General features: G+C 42.0%; 2 protein-coding genes across 2 annotated transcripts; both read left to right on the top strand.

The window, feature by feature from the left end:
* Positions 1-3,534: 3,534 nt before the first annotated feature.
* Positions 3,535-5,049, top strand: LOC120294370. The gene is made up of 3 exons (XM_039314426.1): positions 3,535-3,925; positions 4,091-4,347; positions 4,918-5,049. The coding sequence occupies exons 1-3, from the start codon at positions 3,535-3,537 to the stop codon at positions 5,047-5,049; spliced, it is 780 nt and encodes a 259-aa protein (XP_039170360.1).
* A 2,582-nt stretch (positions 5,050-7,631) lies between these two features.
* On the top strand, positions 7,632-8,651 carry LOC104451683. The gene is made up of 2 exons (XM_010066284.3): positions 7,632-7,829; positions 8,061-8,651. Exons 1-2 carry the CDS (start codon positions 7,632-7,634, stop codon positions 8,649-8,651), a joined length of 789 nt encoding a protein of 262 aa, XP_010064586.3.
* The last annotated feature ends 10,051 nt before the right edge of the window (positions 8,652-18,702 follow it).

Here is an 18,702-nt window from a genome sequence, read left to right as displayed (position 1 = left end):
AGGAGTTTTTGGTGGATATGGATACTTTAGCTAACTTGATTTGGTTGGAAATAATGTGTTTTCAACCAATCAGTGTGTCCGTTGCTCACGCTACACTGGCATTGGTAAAAGACAGGTTTGTTGAAGGCAATATATCCTACTCTAGGATGAATACCTCCAACATCTTGCTGCATAAAATCGTGATCAACTGCATCCGTCCAAAATCAACATCCAAGACCGATGTGTCTCATTCGAAGCAAAGTTGATGTATGCCATCAATGCCGACTACAAATTCTCTCTACCTCACACCATCATATTTCACATGTACAGACGGTGGTGAAAGACAAGGGACAACTTTCTTATTCTGCTCTTTTCATGCGCATTTTCATACATTTCAAGATTCACATTTTTGCACCTTTGTGTTTGACAAGCATTACTCCAATAGTGATTGGATTTGAAATGGTCACCAAGATCCGTATGAAAGAGCTTAACAAGGTGTTAGAGCGCATGAAGGCGAAGTCTCCCGTCAAGGAGAAACGGGACTCTACATCAGCCAAAAGGAAAGGCAAGGAGCCCATGGGTGCTCCAGCAAAAAGGAAGAGAACTCTCATCTTGCATGATGAAGAAGATGAGGACGAGATGACTCTTTCAGCCTTAAGGAACTTGAAGAGTTTTGTCAGCTTTCAAGAGAAAGATGAACGAGAGACCAGAGAAGAGACAGAGAAAAGAGATGAAGGAAGAAGAGAAGAAGAGTAAGAGGAAGGAAGAAGAAAAGAAGAGGAAGAGGATGAAAGAAGAGATAAAGAGGAAGAAGAGATTCAAGATGATTCCTTTGAGCCTACCTTAGTTGTATCCTTGTCAAGCAACTCATAATGCATAAGGAGTGGAACTGCTGGAGCAAAAGGAAAAAGAAAAACATCACTCCCTTGCTGAAGCAAAATAGAAAGAAGATTTCACTTCTCCACCAAGGCACACAAACAGGGGAGCTGCTGAAAATCGAGGTATTTCTTCACCTGTTATAACTAATGATGTTAGTCGATCTGCAGTAGATCCAGAGGATGTGTATGCCTCTCTCCATCCGAAACCAGACCTTGAGGCATTCACTCCTAGTCATAGTAGACGAACTACTGAAGATCCCACCAATCTCAAGACTCCATGAACAGATTCAGCTAAACCTAGTGATGCACTAGCACATTCAGCGGACTTTTCTTGAATAATGGATATCCTGTTGGATTTAAAGAAGGGTCAATATGGTTTGGAGTATGAGATCAAAGATCTTAAAAGGCTTTCTTGGCTACTTCAATTTCATTGCAAGAACAGTTACTCGCCCTGAAGAATCAAGTGTAAGATACTATGAATGGTGAATATTTACAGCAACTGAAGGAGACTATTGGAAAGCTTGAGAAGATAGTGAGTTCTATAGGAGAATTCCAGCTTGTTCGCTTGCCAAAACAACCATGATTTTTACACCACTCTTTTCATTCAACTCTTTTGCTTATTCTCCACCTTTTGCTGTTGACAAAAAGGGGGAGAAGCTACGCATATTTGTCTTTACTAATGACTTTTAGACTTTGGTATTTCTGTTTGGTTGTGAACTTTTGACTTTGGATCTTGACGCTTGATTTTCGTTATTGTGATTTGAATCTTTGATGCTTGCAATAACTTAGCCTAAGATACTAATTGTGGATGGATAGTTTTCTTGCAGGATTAACATGTTTTATGTGGTTGCAGAATTGATACTATCCAAGTCTCTTATTTTTATAAGTTATTATGTATTGCTTAAGCTTTGTTTTGCAGGACAAAAGTTTTCAAATCTGTAGGAAAGTTTTGTCACCATTAAAAATGGAGAGATTATTGAAGAAAACTCTCTTATTGTTTTAAATTTAACAAAACATTTCCATCAATCTAGTTTGAAGACTTCCAGACTCAAGTGTTAAAGTCTGAAGAATTCAAGACTCTGTCGTCAAAGTCTAAAGACCGCAAGACTCAAGACTCAAAGTTTACCCTCATTGACAGTTACCAGACCGACGAAGAGAAGACTTATCCAGATGCGAGTTTATCTTCAAGGATTCGTTCGTACGGTTTGTAGAAGATCTTACGGTCGGAGATAACACCTTGAGATCAATTATTCTTATTGGAATCAATTCCGATAATAAGATCTGTTGAAATGCGAAGTATACTTGGAAGGTTCTACTTATGGAAACCTAAATCCTAATTGTATGGGCGAGCAGCATTAGTGGGCTATCATCACATTCCTTAAATGACTCGATATCTTCTTGTTTGATTCTGTCTAATGGGATGATTGGAAGAATTCCTTCGGAAAGTGCCAACGGTCGTGAAGGCATGAAGGAGTATATAAGGAAGACTCTCAAGTTATTCAAGTGTGTGCGTGAAAAAACAATTCCACAATCTAAAGCTCTTAGTTCTTTGCTATTTCAATCGTAGACCTTTACTTGTACTCAAAAGATAGAGCAAACACTTGTGAGAATTTGAAGAAGTATAGTAGAATCTCTACACTTTGTAAAGTCAAGGACATAAGATTGTAACATCTCGTTTGATCCTTAGTGAAATCTAGCCAGTGGGTTCTTAGCGCGGGAAAGTGGAAGTAGGTTTGATCTAAGCCGAACCACTATAAATTTTGTGTTTCTATTCTCTTTTCCCTAAACTCCTTATTTCAATTTACAACTTCATATAATTGTTTATTACTGATTACGTCGCTAGCAAATTATTTTGAAGTTTCGTAAAATTTCTTTATCACCTATTCCTTTAGGTGTTCATACTAGCCCATTCAGGAGTCTCCTAAACTAGTCCTTATTATCACTCCTGAAGAGATGCCAACAATTAGTCAGCCCCATGAATAGAGATGATGATAAGAGACGACTTCTAGCTTGTCAGAAGCTGCGATGCTGTAAAGATTCCTTTTGTTCCCAAGCTTCACTATTACATTAAAAGTCGCCATCCACATGCTCAACTTCAACATTAAAGCATGCATTATCTTCCATTGCCATCCTCCTGTCTGAGATCCTGGAAGCAAGATGCACGTATGTGTGATTATTGAAAGCATATAAAATTTCATTTTTTAGAGACCGAGAACCCGAAGAAGACACTGATGAGGGGTTTATGGATGAACTCTAACATGTGCAATGCATCGACTCCACGATGTAAAGATTCCACTTGTCTCCAGGCTCTGCCGTCAGATGAATATTTTTCGAACCCGCAGCTCAGGTTCAGCATTTAATGATGCACTATAGCATGGTCGCCCCTCTGTCTGAGAATCCTCAAGACACGCTACACTCGTGTACGAGTTTCTTTTAAACCATTACATCGCTACTATTGATTCTCGTTTCGTATAGATTGGAAAGCCAGCGGAGGCATTGTCGGGAGGCTGTCGGAAGATGCATGACATGACAGGTAATGCGAGGCCGCAAGAATGGGATAGTGGACTGCGTCTTGCTCGGTATAAATATACAAGGGTGTGGGAGGCCTGCCTGGAACAACTCTCTCTCGTTGAAAAAATTACATCCAGAGAAGTTAACGAAACTCCTACTCTCAAAGATGGCTTCATCAATTGAGACCTCGAAAATTAGTGGCCATTTCCGATCAATCAGCTTGCCTTCTAGGAGCCACCCTCTCACAACAACCGCAGAGGAGCATTTGTCTAGGCTCAGATCATCAGAAGCGGCGTCCTCGTCCTCATCGGCATCCCAAATTTTGGGAGAACTCAAGAGCTTGTATGACTGCATCGATGACTTGCTTCAGTTGCCTCTCACTCAACAGGTTCTTTCCCACCTGAAGTCCCGCCGAAGAGTCGTTGGACTTTTCTCTCATGCACTTAGACGTTTGCGAGAACGTGAGGGAAGCTTTCTCACAGACGAAGGAATGTATCCAGGAGCTCAAATCAACTTTGAGAAGAAGGAAAGGAGGGGATTCCAGCTTCGCCGTAGAGGTAGAAGCATACATCAACTCTAGAAAAAAGTTGAACAAAGTAATCAGCAAGTACTTGAGAAATTTGAAGAAGGAAGGGTCTAGAAGGCCTCTCACAATGAAGCTACCCGCAGCATACTAACTGAAGCTGGAGAGATCAGCGTTTCCGTATTCGGGTCCCTCTTAGGTTTCCTTGCTCTGACAAGTGCAAGCACCAAGCCTAGAGGCTGGTCCCGAGTGTCGAAACTGCTGGGACCTAAACGCGTATCATGTGACGGAGGAAAGGAAACCAATGAAGTGCAAGGCTTGGATGCCCTCGTGCTCTCCCTCAGATCGAGCAAAGACATCAATAATCAAGTAGGCGATCTGTCAAAGCGATTGGAGGAACTAGAGGCGAGCATTCAAGAAATTGAGGATGAGTTGGAATGCATTTTCAGGCGCCTGGTGAAATTGAGGGTTTCCCTTCTCAACATTGTTAACCACTAGAAAACAATAGTCTCTAGGGATGCCACTTTGACAACCGCATCTATAGTACCATTTTTGTAACATGTATGGCACGTTATTGTGTCATTCGAGATCGACAATCAATATATACATCAAAACCTTCAGATTAATGATCTATCCGTGTCTCTCTCCCCGTATTCATATAATGATTCTGTTTCTATACACGAGTTTTTGGCTTGACAGAGTTGATCTAAATTATCTATTTGACTCAGGAAAAGGAAAATGAATCACTATTGTCATCTGTGGAGTTTGGAGGAAAACAAAAATCTGATTGCCTCGCTACCATTTACGAGCTACAGCATGATAGACTGACGTGGCAGAACTTTCTTTTACTCCGGAGCTTAAATGTGTATTGTGGACTGGAATTAGATTCTTCCTTCCAAGCTTTTGCAATCTAAATGTTATATGTAGAGGCGAGACTTACCATCCTTAACAACGAAATGGAAACGGCAACAAAAATTAAACTTTTTGGTTTTTTTAATATTCGGTTCCGGATCTTTTTTCAAGCAGGTCATGTGCTTTGGAAAATGCTTTAATGGAAGCATAGCATGCGACTATCTGATTGTGAGCCATGCTCATGCTGCAGGTCCTGCTTTGGTGCTGCAGCCTTCTCGACCAAGTCTCAGAAAATTGCTGGATTAGGCAATATATGCATCTCTGGCTAATTTAATTTTAGTGTCCAGGAAATATAAGAATATAACCCATTCTTTGTCTGTGGATAGTCATCGGATGATATTAAATTTCTAGGATGATTGAGGGTTTCCCTTCTCAACATTGTTAACCACTAGAAAAAAATAGTATGTAGGGATGCCACTTTGACAACCGCATCTATAGTACAATTTTTGTAACATGTACAGCACGGCATTGTGTCATTCGAAATTGACAATCAATATATAGATCAAAACCTGCAGATTAATGATCTATCCCATGTCTCTCTCCTGGAGTTTTGCTTTTAGCAATTATCTTTTTGTTTTTAAAATTATGGCAGTTTTTCATTTTCAAAAAGGCAGTTATTCATTTTCAAAAAGACAGTTTTAATTTTCCTTTATCACGATTCATTTACCTCGCTTTATATACAGTTGAGATTCTTCTTCTCCGTTTCACTCTCAAACCCTACAATACAAAAATTGCACCTACTCTCACTTTCTCTATAGCTTATTCCAAAAAGTTTTCACATTTTCGAGCAAGTTTGAGAATTTCTCCCTTAAAGGGACAATGTTTTCAAGAAAGTCTTCGAGAATTGCAAGCAGGGGACCACGGCACATGCCTGAGGGTCCTACGCATTTTGATTTGACTAAGGAAGAAGGCTCTTCTCAACCGCAGCGACTAAGGGCGTGCATGTTTTCGTTTCTTTTTTTCTATTTAAGAACAGATTTTTTTGTTTTTTGTTCCTAGGAACAAAATTGGAACAAAAAAAAAGAAACAAAAAACTTACTTCTCCGTTCGAAACACTTCGGAAGGGCTAAAAAGAACAAAAATGAAAAGAACAAAACGAAACACTTCTCTTTCGTTCGTGCCCTTTCTCTTTCGTTCATGCCCTACCCGAAACACCGCTCTCCCTTTTCTGGCGTCTCTCACAAGTTCACCACCAGCTGACTCTTCGGTGCCTCCCACTCGGCTGACTCTCCGGTGCCTCCCCACTCAGCTAACTCTCTGGCGCCAACAGCTGCTACTCCTTCACCGGCTGAAGCTTTTGAATCGAGGTAAGTTTCTACTGCTCCTCTTTCTCCGCTCGAGCGAGCCCTCGTGCTCGAGCCCAGGCGAGTGTTGCTCGCCCGGATCTGCGGCAGACCCGGGGGTGACGGCTGCTCACGGAGCTACTCTGTCACACTTGAGCTGCGTGGTCGCTCGGCAGCAGCGTCTCTGCCAGCTCGAGCGAGCAGAACGAGCACCAAGCGAGCGTTGGTCGCCCAGACCTACGGCAGATTTGGGTGACGGCTGCTCACTGGAGCTGCTTTGCCGAGCTCGAGCTGCTCTGGTCACTCGGTAGAGCAACGACGCTCACTTGAGCTGCTCGCTCGCTCGAGCGAGCGTCGCCGCTCGCTCGCTCGAGTTGCTCCGCCGAGCTCGAGCTGCTCGCTTTCGCTCGGAGAGCGGTGATGCTCACTCGAGCGGGCCGAGCAACGACGCTCGCCGGAGCTGCTCATGTTGAGCTTGAGCAGCTCTACTTGCTTGGCGAGTAGCGATGCTCACTCGAGTGGCTGAGCAATGACGCTCGCTCGAGCTGCTCCGCCAGCTTGCTCAAGCGGCGGAGCAACGATGCTCGTTCGAGCCGCTCGCGCCTCGAGCGAGCGGCCCTGCTCGCTCGCTCAGCAGAGCGGCGGGAGCGACGCCGAGTGAGCGTCGCCGCTCGTTTGCTCGGTAGAGCAGCGAGCGATGCCGAGTGAGCGTCCCGCTCTACTCATTTGGAGTTGCTCGCCGAGGTCGAGCCGCTCGCTCGCTGCGGAGCGGCGACACTGCTGGAGTTGCTCGCTTGCTTAAGCGAGCATCGCTCCTTTGATCGCTCGAGTGAGCATCACGAGCGGAGCGTGAACACTCGCTCGCTCGAGTGACCCGGCGGTAAATTTCTTTTGTAATATGCTGAGTGACTATGAGCTCATCAAAATCACCATGAGAACTATATTTTTTATAGAGAGGAACTCTAGTTGAGAAACTTATAGAGGAAAGACTGAAGGACAGGAGTCACTCTCACGAACTTCTTTTTGTGTTTGAAGGTAAGAACCAAGGGTAATGTTGCCTTGTGTTGGATGAATTTCATGGTTGCATATTATATCTAGCATTACAATGAAATGCTCAGGCTGATCATTTGAATTTCACAGCTTAAAAACAGGTTGGAGAGAGTAGTTGTTTAGGTTCATTTGGAGCAAGATTGAACTTTTCACATTTCCTTTTATGGGTAGTGTTTGAAAAATGACCTATATTTTGACATGATAGCTCAAAAACAGGTTGGAGAGAGTAGTTGTTTAGGTTTCTCACAATACTCTTTATTTTATTTTGAGCATTCTATTTGATTGATCATTGCTAGTCATAGTACTATGTAGTTCTTGTACCTCAAAATGCAACTTATGATATGTTTTATACAAGTTAGTTCAAGAATTGTCAATTTTGTCATTATAGTCTTCTCCGCTTGCATCTCTTGAGAATGATTTTGTGTATGGCATATATAGTATTATGTTATTGATTTAACTCATAACTCATATGCTGCTCAACCGATCAAAGATTAAATGGCATCTGAGAGACAGACATTCAGTGCAAAGTGGACCAAGTCTGTAACCAACCTATTTATTGGTTTGTTGGTGGATGAGGTCAAAAAGGGGAATCGGACCTCTTCTACTTTCAACAAAGCAGGGTGGAGGAATATACATATTGAATTCATTAGACAAACAGGATGCCAATATAGCATGGTCCAGCTGAGGAACAAGGTAAACAAATTGAGAAAATAGTATAGCAGTTTTCGGAAACTTATGTCTCAGTCTGGATTTGGTTAGGATAATATTAATAAAAAATTTGTTGTCGACGATCCAAGTATATGGGAATCTCACATCAATGTATCTTTTTTTTTTTAACTTTTTGGTCATTTTGATGTCATTATATATGTAAATGTTAAAATGTATGATTATATTGCTAAAATGTCATTCTTGTGAAAATTGTAGGAGAATGTAGAGTGGGCAAAATTCAGGAAGGATGGATTTCCCCAGTATCCCGAGCTATGTATTGTATTTGGTGGTACATATGCTACTGGGGAATATGGCTTTGAAAATGCTCAAGATTTGACAGTGTCGGAGGAAGATCACAATGGTGATGGCAATGTAGGCGGTGACAACAGTGGTTGCAATGCATATGGTGACAACAGTGGTGGCAATGCCTATGGTGATGCTGGTGGTGACCATACAGATGACTTCAGTGATCACCACACTGATGAGAGAGTGTTTACATCAGACAATGCTGCAACTTCAACTCGTGGAAAGCACAAATTGGATAGGACTCCAAATACTAAGAGGAGAAGGAAGAGTACCCAAAACAGTATTTATGACACTTGCAAAGCCATACAAGACTTTTTGACAGTTAGGTCAAGTCAATTTGGTAGTGGCTCTGCGGCCTCTGGGGTTATGCCATCACCTGTGGACCCTTTCTCCGTAGCTGCTGTGATGGATATTCTAATTAGTATTGTAGCACCCCGAACCCTTCGAAGGTCGCCACAAGCACCGATGTTACATCTTATTACCCTTTTGATCTACCCTTAGAAAAGCGTCGTTATTCACAGGCATTTTTTTAAAAGCAGTCCCAGCGTGACTCACTAGCGGAAGCTACATAAAGCATCATCATCTCTCCCTTACCAACCATGATACCAATACACACCACTAATCACCATAATTTTTATAGACGAGCCACGACACTTTATTTACATATATTTCCAAGATGGGACTTCTTTTGGGTCGGTACATCAAAAATGAAAAGCTAGGACTCATCCATGTCCAGCCTAAAACCTCAAAAAGAACCCTCGACCCTCTACATCACATGTGCATAAAGCCCATCATAAGTGTCGGCGAACTATCCAAAAAGAAACAGCCCCTACTCGTCACGCACAAGCCTCACACCCAGTCCGGTGCGTCAGGCGGCGACAGTGGCAACATCCCTCTCATCACCCCATCGCGGCGAACGTGGACGGAGACAAACTCCTGGACAATCGGGCCCCCAGCCAGGCCTATGTCGTACGAGAAAAAACAGCGCACACGTATGTATGTCAGTCCAGGCACAAAAGGACAGCTGTACTCGTCACACTCTACCTCGACGTCGGACGGTAACCCGTAAAATGCACCCCGCGCGACGGTAGGAAGCGGCATACTGCTAATCTGAAATGTTGGTCCCTAAAGGGGTGAGTACAACCACTCAGCAGATAAGGAATCCAACAACCACTCAATGCATCATACAAATCATACATGCATTGCATGCGTTACTTACCTCGAAACCATGTGCATACTATCATGCATCATCATCACAAATTATAACACATACATGTGTATCATCATCATGTCATACATGTCATCATCATTATGACATCACCACACCACACATGTCATCATCATCATCATGGCATCATCATAACATCATTGTCATGCATATCATCATGCCATATCTTATATCATCATCATCATCATTGTTATGCATATCATCATGCCATATCTTATATCATCATCATCATTATGCATATCATCATTGCCATGGGTGATCATCATCATGTCACATCACATATTATCATCATCATCATGCATATCATCATGCCATGGTTTAATTTCCACTTTTAACTTTCAATTTGATCACCACATCACCCATTTCTCAAATCATCAATTTTATCATCCCCTCGAGCAAAGACCTCCGAGGCTTTCGGCATTCAGCCATCCGGGCCACCGGGCATCGCCCCCACATTCCGGCATCTCGCATCCCAACTGGCATCACGAGGCATTCCCTCGGCGAAACCTCCGACGGGGCTTCCGGCATTTACACTCCCTGGCCGGGCATCCCGCACCCCAATCCTGGCATCGCGAGGTATTCCCTTCGAGTAGAAACCTCCGACAGGGCTTCCGGCACCCTCACGTTCCGGGCATCCTGAATCTCCCAGGGCCATCCGGCAATGCATCTCTATACATTACGGGCATCATCCTCCACCACAACCACCTCCTCACTTATCATTATCCACATTTACCAATTTCAATCTTAATTTAGCATGGCATATGGCATGACATCAAACGAGTCATTCTTGGCATAGAATTCACACATGCATCTCAATTCAATGTCATGCACACACCAAGACCTTATCATACATGCAACAATGTATAATTATTTATTAATAAGTTTAATGGAATTTATGGCCAATAAAATAATCCATTTTATTTTATTTATTTATTTTTAAATTCCAACTTTTGCCATTTTCATAAATATTAAATTTAATATCTATAAATTCCCAAAAAAAAAATTAAAGCAATCGTCAAACAAGCCAACAGGATGATAATTACATGCAAAATACATAGCCAAATAGAATTTTACACAATCTCACAATTTTCACAAAACATCATATGATTTTCGGATGCAACCAGAATGCACGGTTTCCGAAGAAATTCGATTAAAACATCCATACAGCCTCCAAAAATTACGAAAGTTTACTGAGTTATAGCCAAGACATTTTCGTACAACTTTCATGAAGACTTCCAAGCCAGATTATTTTTGGATTATTTTATACAGTCTCACGAAGCTTCTGGATCCATTACCGCATCGTCCAGTGCAAACTTCTCCGAAATGTTGAGTTTTAACCTACCTATTCTCTTTCGTTTCCTCTGAAATTTTGATATGTTATACATCAAGATGTCCTCTACAATTTTCATGAAGATATCTAAGTCAAATAACCAGATTATGGTCGTCATTTAGGTCCATGAATTCTCGGGTTTCCCAAAATACATCTCCAGAATTACCGTCTTCAAGATCTAGTCGATTTACTAGGCTATACTTGTTCATTTCACTTCAAATTTGAGTATTTTATAGTTTAAGATGTCCCCTACAACTTTCATGAAGAAATCAAAGAGATATTCGTAACACAAACCAACATGCAACCACAAATCCAACAAAAGGTCAGTAAAATCTTTCCAGATCTGAAGTCTCCGTAGGATGAGACTTTAACCCCTCAAATATCCATCATTTTCCACGAAAGTTTATTATGTTATAGTTCAAGATGTTAGCTACAACTTTCATGAAGAAATCGAAGCCAAAATCGGACTCTAAACATGCATGCAAGCTCACACAACATCCTGACTCACATGGTTCGAGCGAAAACAGCCAAACCATTCAAACACAAACCATCCATACATCGGTTTTTCTCACCTAAACACCCAAAATTCAACATGCAAGTAACATACACACATGCAAGAGCAGCTAGAGGACTCCCACTTGCCTCTAGACCGGACGGACGATGGCACACGGCGGCGAGCACAGCGGACGGCGGTTCCTCCTCCTCTCTCTCTCGGCCACTCTCCCTCTCTCTCGAAACCCTCTCTCTCTCACTCTCTCTCTCGGCCGAATGGGGAAAAACCGGCCACCCCTCTCTCTCTTCCCTTTTATCCCCCCTAATTCCCATCATTAGCAATCATCACATGCCTTTAAACTAGCCAATGCATGGCATTCTCCTTTGTGCCACTTGTCCTATTGCATGCATAATGGGCCTTGAATTTGGGCTTGGGCTTGGGCCTCCTTTGTGGCCGGTTGACCACTCCCTCTTGGGCCTCCATTGGGCCGGCCAACTTGGCCCATTAAAAGCTTAGGCCAATGGGCCTAAGGCCCAATCCAAAAAAAAATTACTTTTCCCTCTTTTTTTTTTTTTAAATTTCTTCTATAAATATTTTTAAATTTTTAATATTAAATATGGCCAAAGTCTTGTGACATTTTGTTTTTTGAAATTTAATTTATAAAGTGCATGGCCAAGCATAGATTATTATCATTAATCTATCAAATTTAAATTCTCACAAACATATGCACACATCATGTATTCTAAAAAAAAACTAATGGCTAAAGCATAAACCTTAGGAAATTTTATCATCTAATTAGAGACTTTAACACACCTTATGATTTGACTTTGAATTTTGGGATGCCACAATTCTCTCCTCCTTAGAGAATTTCGTCCTCGAAATTTAAACACCACTCGTGCCTTCTTGAAACAAATAGGGATACTTTTCCTTCATCTGATCCTCACTTTCCCATGTGGCTTCCTCCATATCATGATGTCGCCATAATACCTTAACCAATGGGATCTTCTTGGTCCTAAGAATTTGCTCCTTTCGGTCCAATATCTGCACAGGCTCTTCAATGTACCTTACTCTCTCATCCATTTTGATGGCTTCATGATCGAGCATGTGACCAGGATCCGGCTGGTACTTCCTCAACATCGATACATGAAACACATCGTGCAGATTTTCTAACTTAGGAGGTAACGCTAAACGATAAGCTACATCCCCTATCCTCTCGAGTATTTCAAAAGGTCCAACAAATCTAGGGCTTAATTTACCCTTCATCCCGAATTGAGATATTCCTTTCACTGGAGATACCTTAAGGAATACATGGTCTCCTACACTAAATTCCAAAGGCCTTCTACGCCTATCTGCATAGCCTTTCTGCTTACTTTGAGCTGTTTTAAGCCTTTCTCTGATAATTTCAACAGCCTCAGTGGTAACTTGTACCAGTTCGGAGTCTGTCAATTTCCTCTCACCTACTTCGCTCCAACGAGACGGGAGTCCTACATCTCCTTCCATATAATGCCTCATAGGGAGCCATGCCTATACTCTTCTGAAAGCTATTATTATAGGCAAACTCTACCAAATGCAATCTTTCATCCCAATTTCCTTTGAAATCAATTACACAAGCCCTTAACATATCCTCCACTATATGGACTACTCTTTCTATTTGTCCATCGGTCTGGGGATGAAAAGTAGTACTAAATTGAAGCTTAGTCCCTAATGCAATTTGAAGACTTCTCCAAAAATTCGAAGTAAACCTCGAATCCCGATCTGAAGTAATGGTCATTGGAACACCATGTAAGCGTACCACTTGACTTACATACATGTCCGCATACTTGTCCATTGAGTAGTCCATGCGAATTGCTAAGAAATGAGCCGATTTAGTCAAACGGTCCACTATAACCCAAATTGAGTCATGATTGCTTAATGTCCTTGGCAATCCTTGCACAAAGTCCATCGTTATATGTTCCCATTTCCATTCTGGAATGTCTAATGGTCTCAAGAGTCCTGCGGGTTTTCGATGTTCCGCTTTCACTTGCTGGCACGTCAAACATTGAGAAACGTACTTAGCCGTATCTGCCTTCATACCATTCCACCAAAATTGCTGACACAAATTTCTATACATCTTTGTACTACCTGGGTGGATACTATAATTACTCTTATGTGCCTCCGACAAAATTTCCTTCTTTAACTCTTCATTGTCGGGAACACAAAGTCGTCCTTGACATCTTCCTATTCAATCATCAGAGACTTGAAATTCCGATCTTTTTCCTAAAGATATAGCATCTTTCATTTTCAAAATCTCTGGGTCAGATTTTTGCAGGATTTTAATTTTCTGGATAATTTCAGGCTCAATCCTTAATGCACTAAGCATGCCAGTAAGACAATTCATTTCCAATTTAAATTCTGAATTTGCTACAGATTCTAACAATTCCCATTCTGCCATCCTCAAACTAGCCATTTCCATAGCCGACTTACGACTAAGAGCATCCGCTACTCTATTCGCTTTCCCTGGATGATATCTTATTTCACAATCATAGTCCTTCAACAGTTCCATCCACCTCCTTTGTCTCATGTTCAACTCCTTTTGTGAGAACAGATACTTCAAACTCTTATGATCCGTATAAATCTCAAACTTTTCCCCATACAAATAGTGTCTCCATATCTTCAAGGCAAACACTATAGCTGCTAGTTCTAAATCATGCGTCGGGTAATTCAGCTCATGGGGTTTCAATTGTCTAGATGCATAGGCGACAACCTTGCCATCTTTGCATCAACACACATCCTAGTCCTTTGTGAGATACATCACTATACACCGTGAAACCATCGTGTCCAAGAGGTATAGTCAGAATTGGAGCTGAAGTCAATTTCCTTTTGAGCTCTTGGAAACTCCTTTCACATTCCCCATTCCATTCAAATTTCACATTCTTTCGGGTCAATTTAGTTAAAGATCCTGCCAGTCGTGAAAATCCTTCAATGAACCTCCTATAATAACCAGCCAGTCCTAAGAAACTTCGTATCTCAATAGGTGTCGTTGGTCTCGGCCAATTTACTACAATTTCAACTTTTTTGGGTCTCGCAATTTCTTTTCCCGACACCACATGTCCTAGAAATATTATCCGGTCCAACCGAACTCACATTTACTAAACTTAGCATACAACTTATGCTCTCTTAGAGTCTGCAAAACTATTCTCAAATATTACTCATGCTCTTTAGGCCCTTTTGAATATACCAGAATATCATCAATAAAAACAATCACAAACTGGTCTAAATAAGGCTGAAATATTCTATTCATCAGATCCATGAATGCAGCCGGCGCGTTAGTCAATCCAAATGGCATAACAAGGAACTCGTAGTGTCCACAACTAGTCCTGAACGCAGTCTTAGGAATGTCCTCCTTCTTAATTCTTAACTGATGGTATCCCGACCTCAAGTCAATCTTAGAGAAGACCGAACTTCCCTGGAGTTGGTTACACAAGTCATCAATTCTAGGCACAAGATACTTATTTATAATGGTCACATGGTTCAACTGCCTATAGTCAATGCACAAGCACATCGATCCAATTTTCTTTTTCACAAACAAGACCGGTGCACCCCAAGGTGAAGCACTTGGTCTAATGAATCCTTTGTCAAGCAACTCCTGCAGTTGCACTTTCAACTCCTTCAATTCAACTAAGGCCATCCTATATGGGGCTTTTGATATTGGTCCATTGCCGTGCATTAATTCAATTTCAAATTCAATCTCCCGCTCCGCGGCAATCCGTGCAATTCCTCAGAAATACATCTTGAAATTCGTTAACTACACGAACTTCCTCAAGTTTAGGCTCCTCCCCGCATAATCTCTAACTATGGCTAGGTACCCTTGACATCCTTTGTCAAGTAACTTACAGGCTTCTACGTCGAAATAAGTGCTACAGAAAATGGGTCGACCTCCTAAAATTCACAACTAGACTAATCAGGTAAAACGAATTGAACCACTCTTCTATAGCAATCCATTCTAGCCCGATACTTACGAAAGCCAGTCCATTCCTATAATAACGTCAAAATCATACATAGCCATTACAACCAAGTCTATTTCCATATCCTTTCCTCCCATTGATATCTTACAATTTCCACACACCAGCGTAGACAATACCATATCCTTTAAAGGCGTGGAAACACAAAGAGGCGTCTCAAGAGGCATAACTTCTATCTTATTCAAACGTCTATATCTTTCAGACACAAACGAATGCGTTGCACCCATATCAAACAATGCATATGCCTTTTCACCATTAATAAGGATCGTACCTGAGATAACATTTTTGGAAGCTTTCGCTCCTCCTGAGTGATCGCATACACCCTTCCTTGTGCAGGTGGTCTCTGAGGATTTCCTTGTGGGTTTGACCTAACGGCACTCTGATATCCCTGTCGCACTGAGCCAACACTCACTTGCGACCTCTCTTGTGGGCAATTTCTCCTAAGATGACCCACTTGTCCACAACCAAAACATTTCAATTGTCCAGTACAAGGTCCTGGGCCATGGCGTCCATTACACTTTTGACAATTACCAGGCTGATAGGGTGCTTTCCCTATATTCGGACCACTCCTTGCCCCTCCAAAATTCCCAAAGTTACTTTTCTTCTTCACATTCCAGGTCTGACCTTGACCAGAATAAGGTCTCTTACCCTTTTTCACATCATTAAAATTCAACGGTTTCTTAAACTTCGACCGCTCTCTCAACAGCTCCTGCTCCACTAACTGTGCCCTTTCGCAAATCTCATTATAATCTCTTATGTTCAAAGGCACCAGTTGCTTTCTAATGTTAGTCATCAATCCTTTCAGGAATCTCTTAGCCTTCTCTTCCTGATCCTCAATCAATCTAGGAGCATATCTAGACAATTCAGAAAATCTAGCCTTATATTGATCTACTGTCAACCCCCTTTGTTCTAGCTGAACAAATTCTGTAATCTTCCTATCCTTAGCACAATCAGAGAAATGCTTCCTATTGAAAGCTCTAACAAACTCCTCCCAGTTAACATCAGTACCTGGTGGAAAGATTATGTCCTTCGAAGCTCTCCACCAAAACTTCGCATTTCCCTCCAACTGGTACTCCGCTAAAACTATTTTCTCAGCATCAGTGCAGTCCAACAGCGGTAGGGAAAATTCGTTCCATCCCATCAATCCATTGCTCCGCCTCCTCGGGACTTCCCATTCCATTGAACTTAGGTGGCTTCAACTTCAAAAATTGCTCCAGTCCGCCCTGAGTACGGCGTTCGCTCCGGCTGTTCTTTGTGCCAGCCTTTCCATCATATTTCCAATATTGGCTAATGCCTGCAGGATGTCTTCCATCCGGGGTTCAGCCCTTGCAGCAGAGGCTTCAGCCTTCGATGGATGAGCACTTCCAGCTCGCACCATGACTTTCCTGCAATTTCCAAGCATTGCCTCAGGAATAATCTGAGACTCAATGCCTCTATTCAAAGCAATTACTATCACTACATAAGTAACATATACATGTTACTGATACCTAAAGGCAACTCAAAATGAACTACTAGGGATCTACAAGTGAATACTCATCACCCGTTATTCAATTATTTCATTTTATATCCTATGGTGTGCATTGTCATCATGTTTCTCAATTTCCAAATGAGGCTCCTTATCACTCCATCTATAACCATTCGCTCTGATACCAAAAAGGGGCGTTGTAGCACCCCGAACCCTTCGAAGGTCACCACAAGCACTGATGTTACATTTTATTACCTTTTGATCTACCCTTAGAAGAAGCGTCGTTATTCACGGGCATTTTTTTTAAAAGCGGTCCCAGCGCGACTCACTAACGGAAGCTACATAAAGCATCATCATCTCTCCCCCTACCAACCATGATACCAATACACACCACTAATCACAATAATTTTTATAGACGAGCCACGACACTTTATTTATATATATATTTCCAAGATGGGACTTCTTTTGGGTCGGTACATCAAAAATGAAAAGCTAGGACTCAGCCATGTTGAGCCTAAAACCTCAAAAAGAACTCTCGACCCTCTACATCACATGTGCACAACCCCCATCATAAGTGTCGGCTAACTATCCAAAAAGAAACAGCCCCTACTCGTCACGCACAAGCCTCACACCCAATCCGGTGCGTCAGGCGGCGGCGGTGGCAGCATCCCTCTCATCACCCCATCGCGGCGAATGTGGACGGAGACAAACTCTTGGACAATCGGGCCCCTAGCCAGGCCTATGTCGTACGAGACAAAACAGCGCACACGTATGTATGTCAGTCCAGGCACAGAAGGACAGCTGTACTCCTCACACTCTACCTCGACATCGAACGGTAACCCGTAAAATGCACCTCGCGCGACGGCAGAAAGCGGCATACTGCTAATCTGAAATGTTGGTCCCCAAAGCGGTGAGTACAACCACTCAGCAGATAAGGAATCCAACAACCACTCAATGCATCATACAAATCATACATGCATTGCAGGCGTTACTTACCTCGAAACCATGCGCATACTATCATGCATCATCATCACAAATTATAACACATACATGTGTATCATCATCATGTCATACATGCCATCATCATTATGACATCACCACACCACACATGTCATCATCATCATGGCATCATCATAACATCATTGTCATGCATATCATCATGCCATATCTTATATCATCATCATCATCATTGTTATGCATATCATCATGCATATCATCATGCCATATCTTATATCATCATCATCATTATGCATATCATCATTGCCATGGGTGATCATCATCATGTCACATCACATATTATCATCATCATCATGCATATCATCATGCCATGGTTTAATTTCCACTTTTAACTTTCAATTTGATCACCACATCACCTATTTCTCAAATCATCAATTTTATAATCTCCTCGGGTAAAGACCTCCGAGGCTTTCGGCATTCAGCCATCCCAGGCCACCAAGCATCCGGCCCCTCACATTCCGGGCATCTCGCATCCCAACTGGCATCACGAGGCATTCCCCTCGGGCAGAAACCTCCGACAGGGCTTCCGGCATTTACACTCCCTGGTCGGGCATCCCGCACCCCAATCCTGGCATCGCGAGGTATTCCCTTCGGGCAAGAACCTCCGACAGGGCTTCCGGCACCCCCACGTTTCGGGCATCCTAAATCTCCAAGGGCCATCTGGCAATGCATCTCTATACATTCTGGGCATCATCCTCCACCACAACCACCTCCTCACTTATCATTATCCACATTTACCAATTTCAATCTTAATTTAGCATGGCATATGGCATGGCATCAAACAAGTCATTCTTGGCATAGAATTCACACATGCATCTCAATTCAATGTCATGCACACACCAAGACCTTATCATACATGCAACAATGTATAATTATTTATTAATAAATTTAATGGAATTTATGGCCAATAAAATAATCCATTTTATTTTATTTATTTATTTTTAAATTCCAACTTTGCCATTTTCATAAATATTAAATTTAATATCTATAAATTCCCAAAATAAAACAAGCCAACAGG

The sequence above is a fragment of the Eucalyptus grandis genome, chromosome 6 (genome assembly GCF_016545825.1).
Source record: "Eucalyptus grandis isolate ANBG69807.140 chromosome 6, ASM1654582v1, whole genome shotgun sequence".
Classification (NCBI taxonomy): domain Eukaryota; kingdom Viridiplantae; phylum Streptophyta; class Magnoliopsida; order Myrtales; family Myrtaceae; genus Eucalyptus; species Eucalyptus grandis.
Note: the sequence above shows the minus strand (reverse complement) of the source record. Positions and strands in the feature narration are given on the sequence as shown.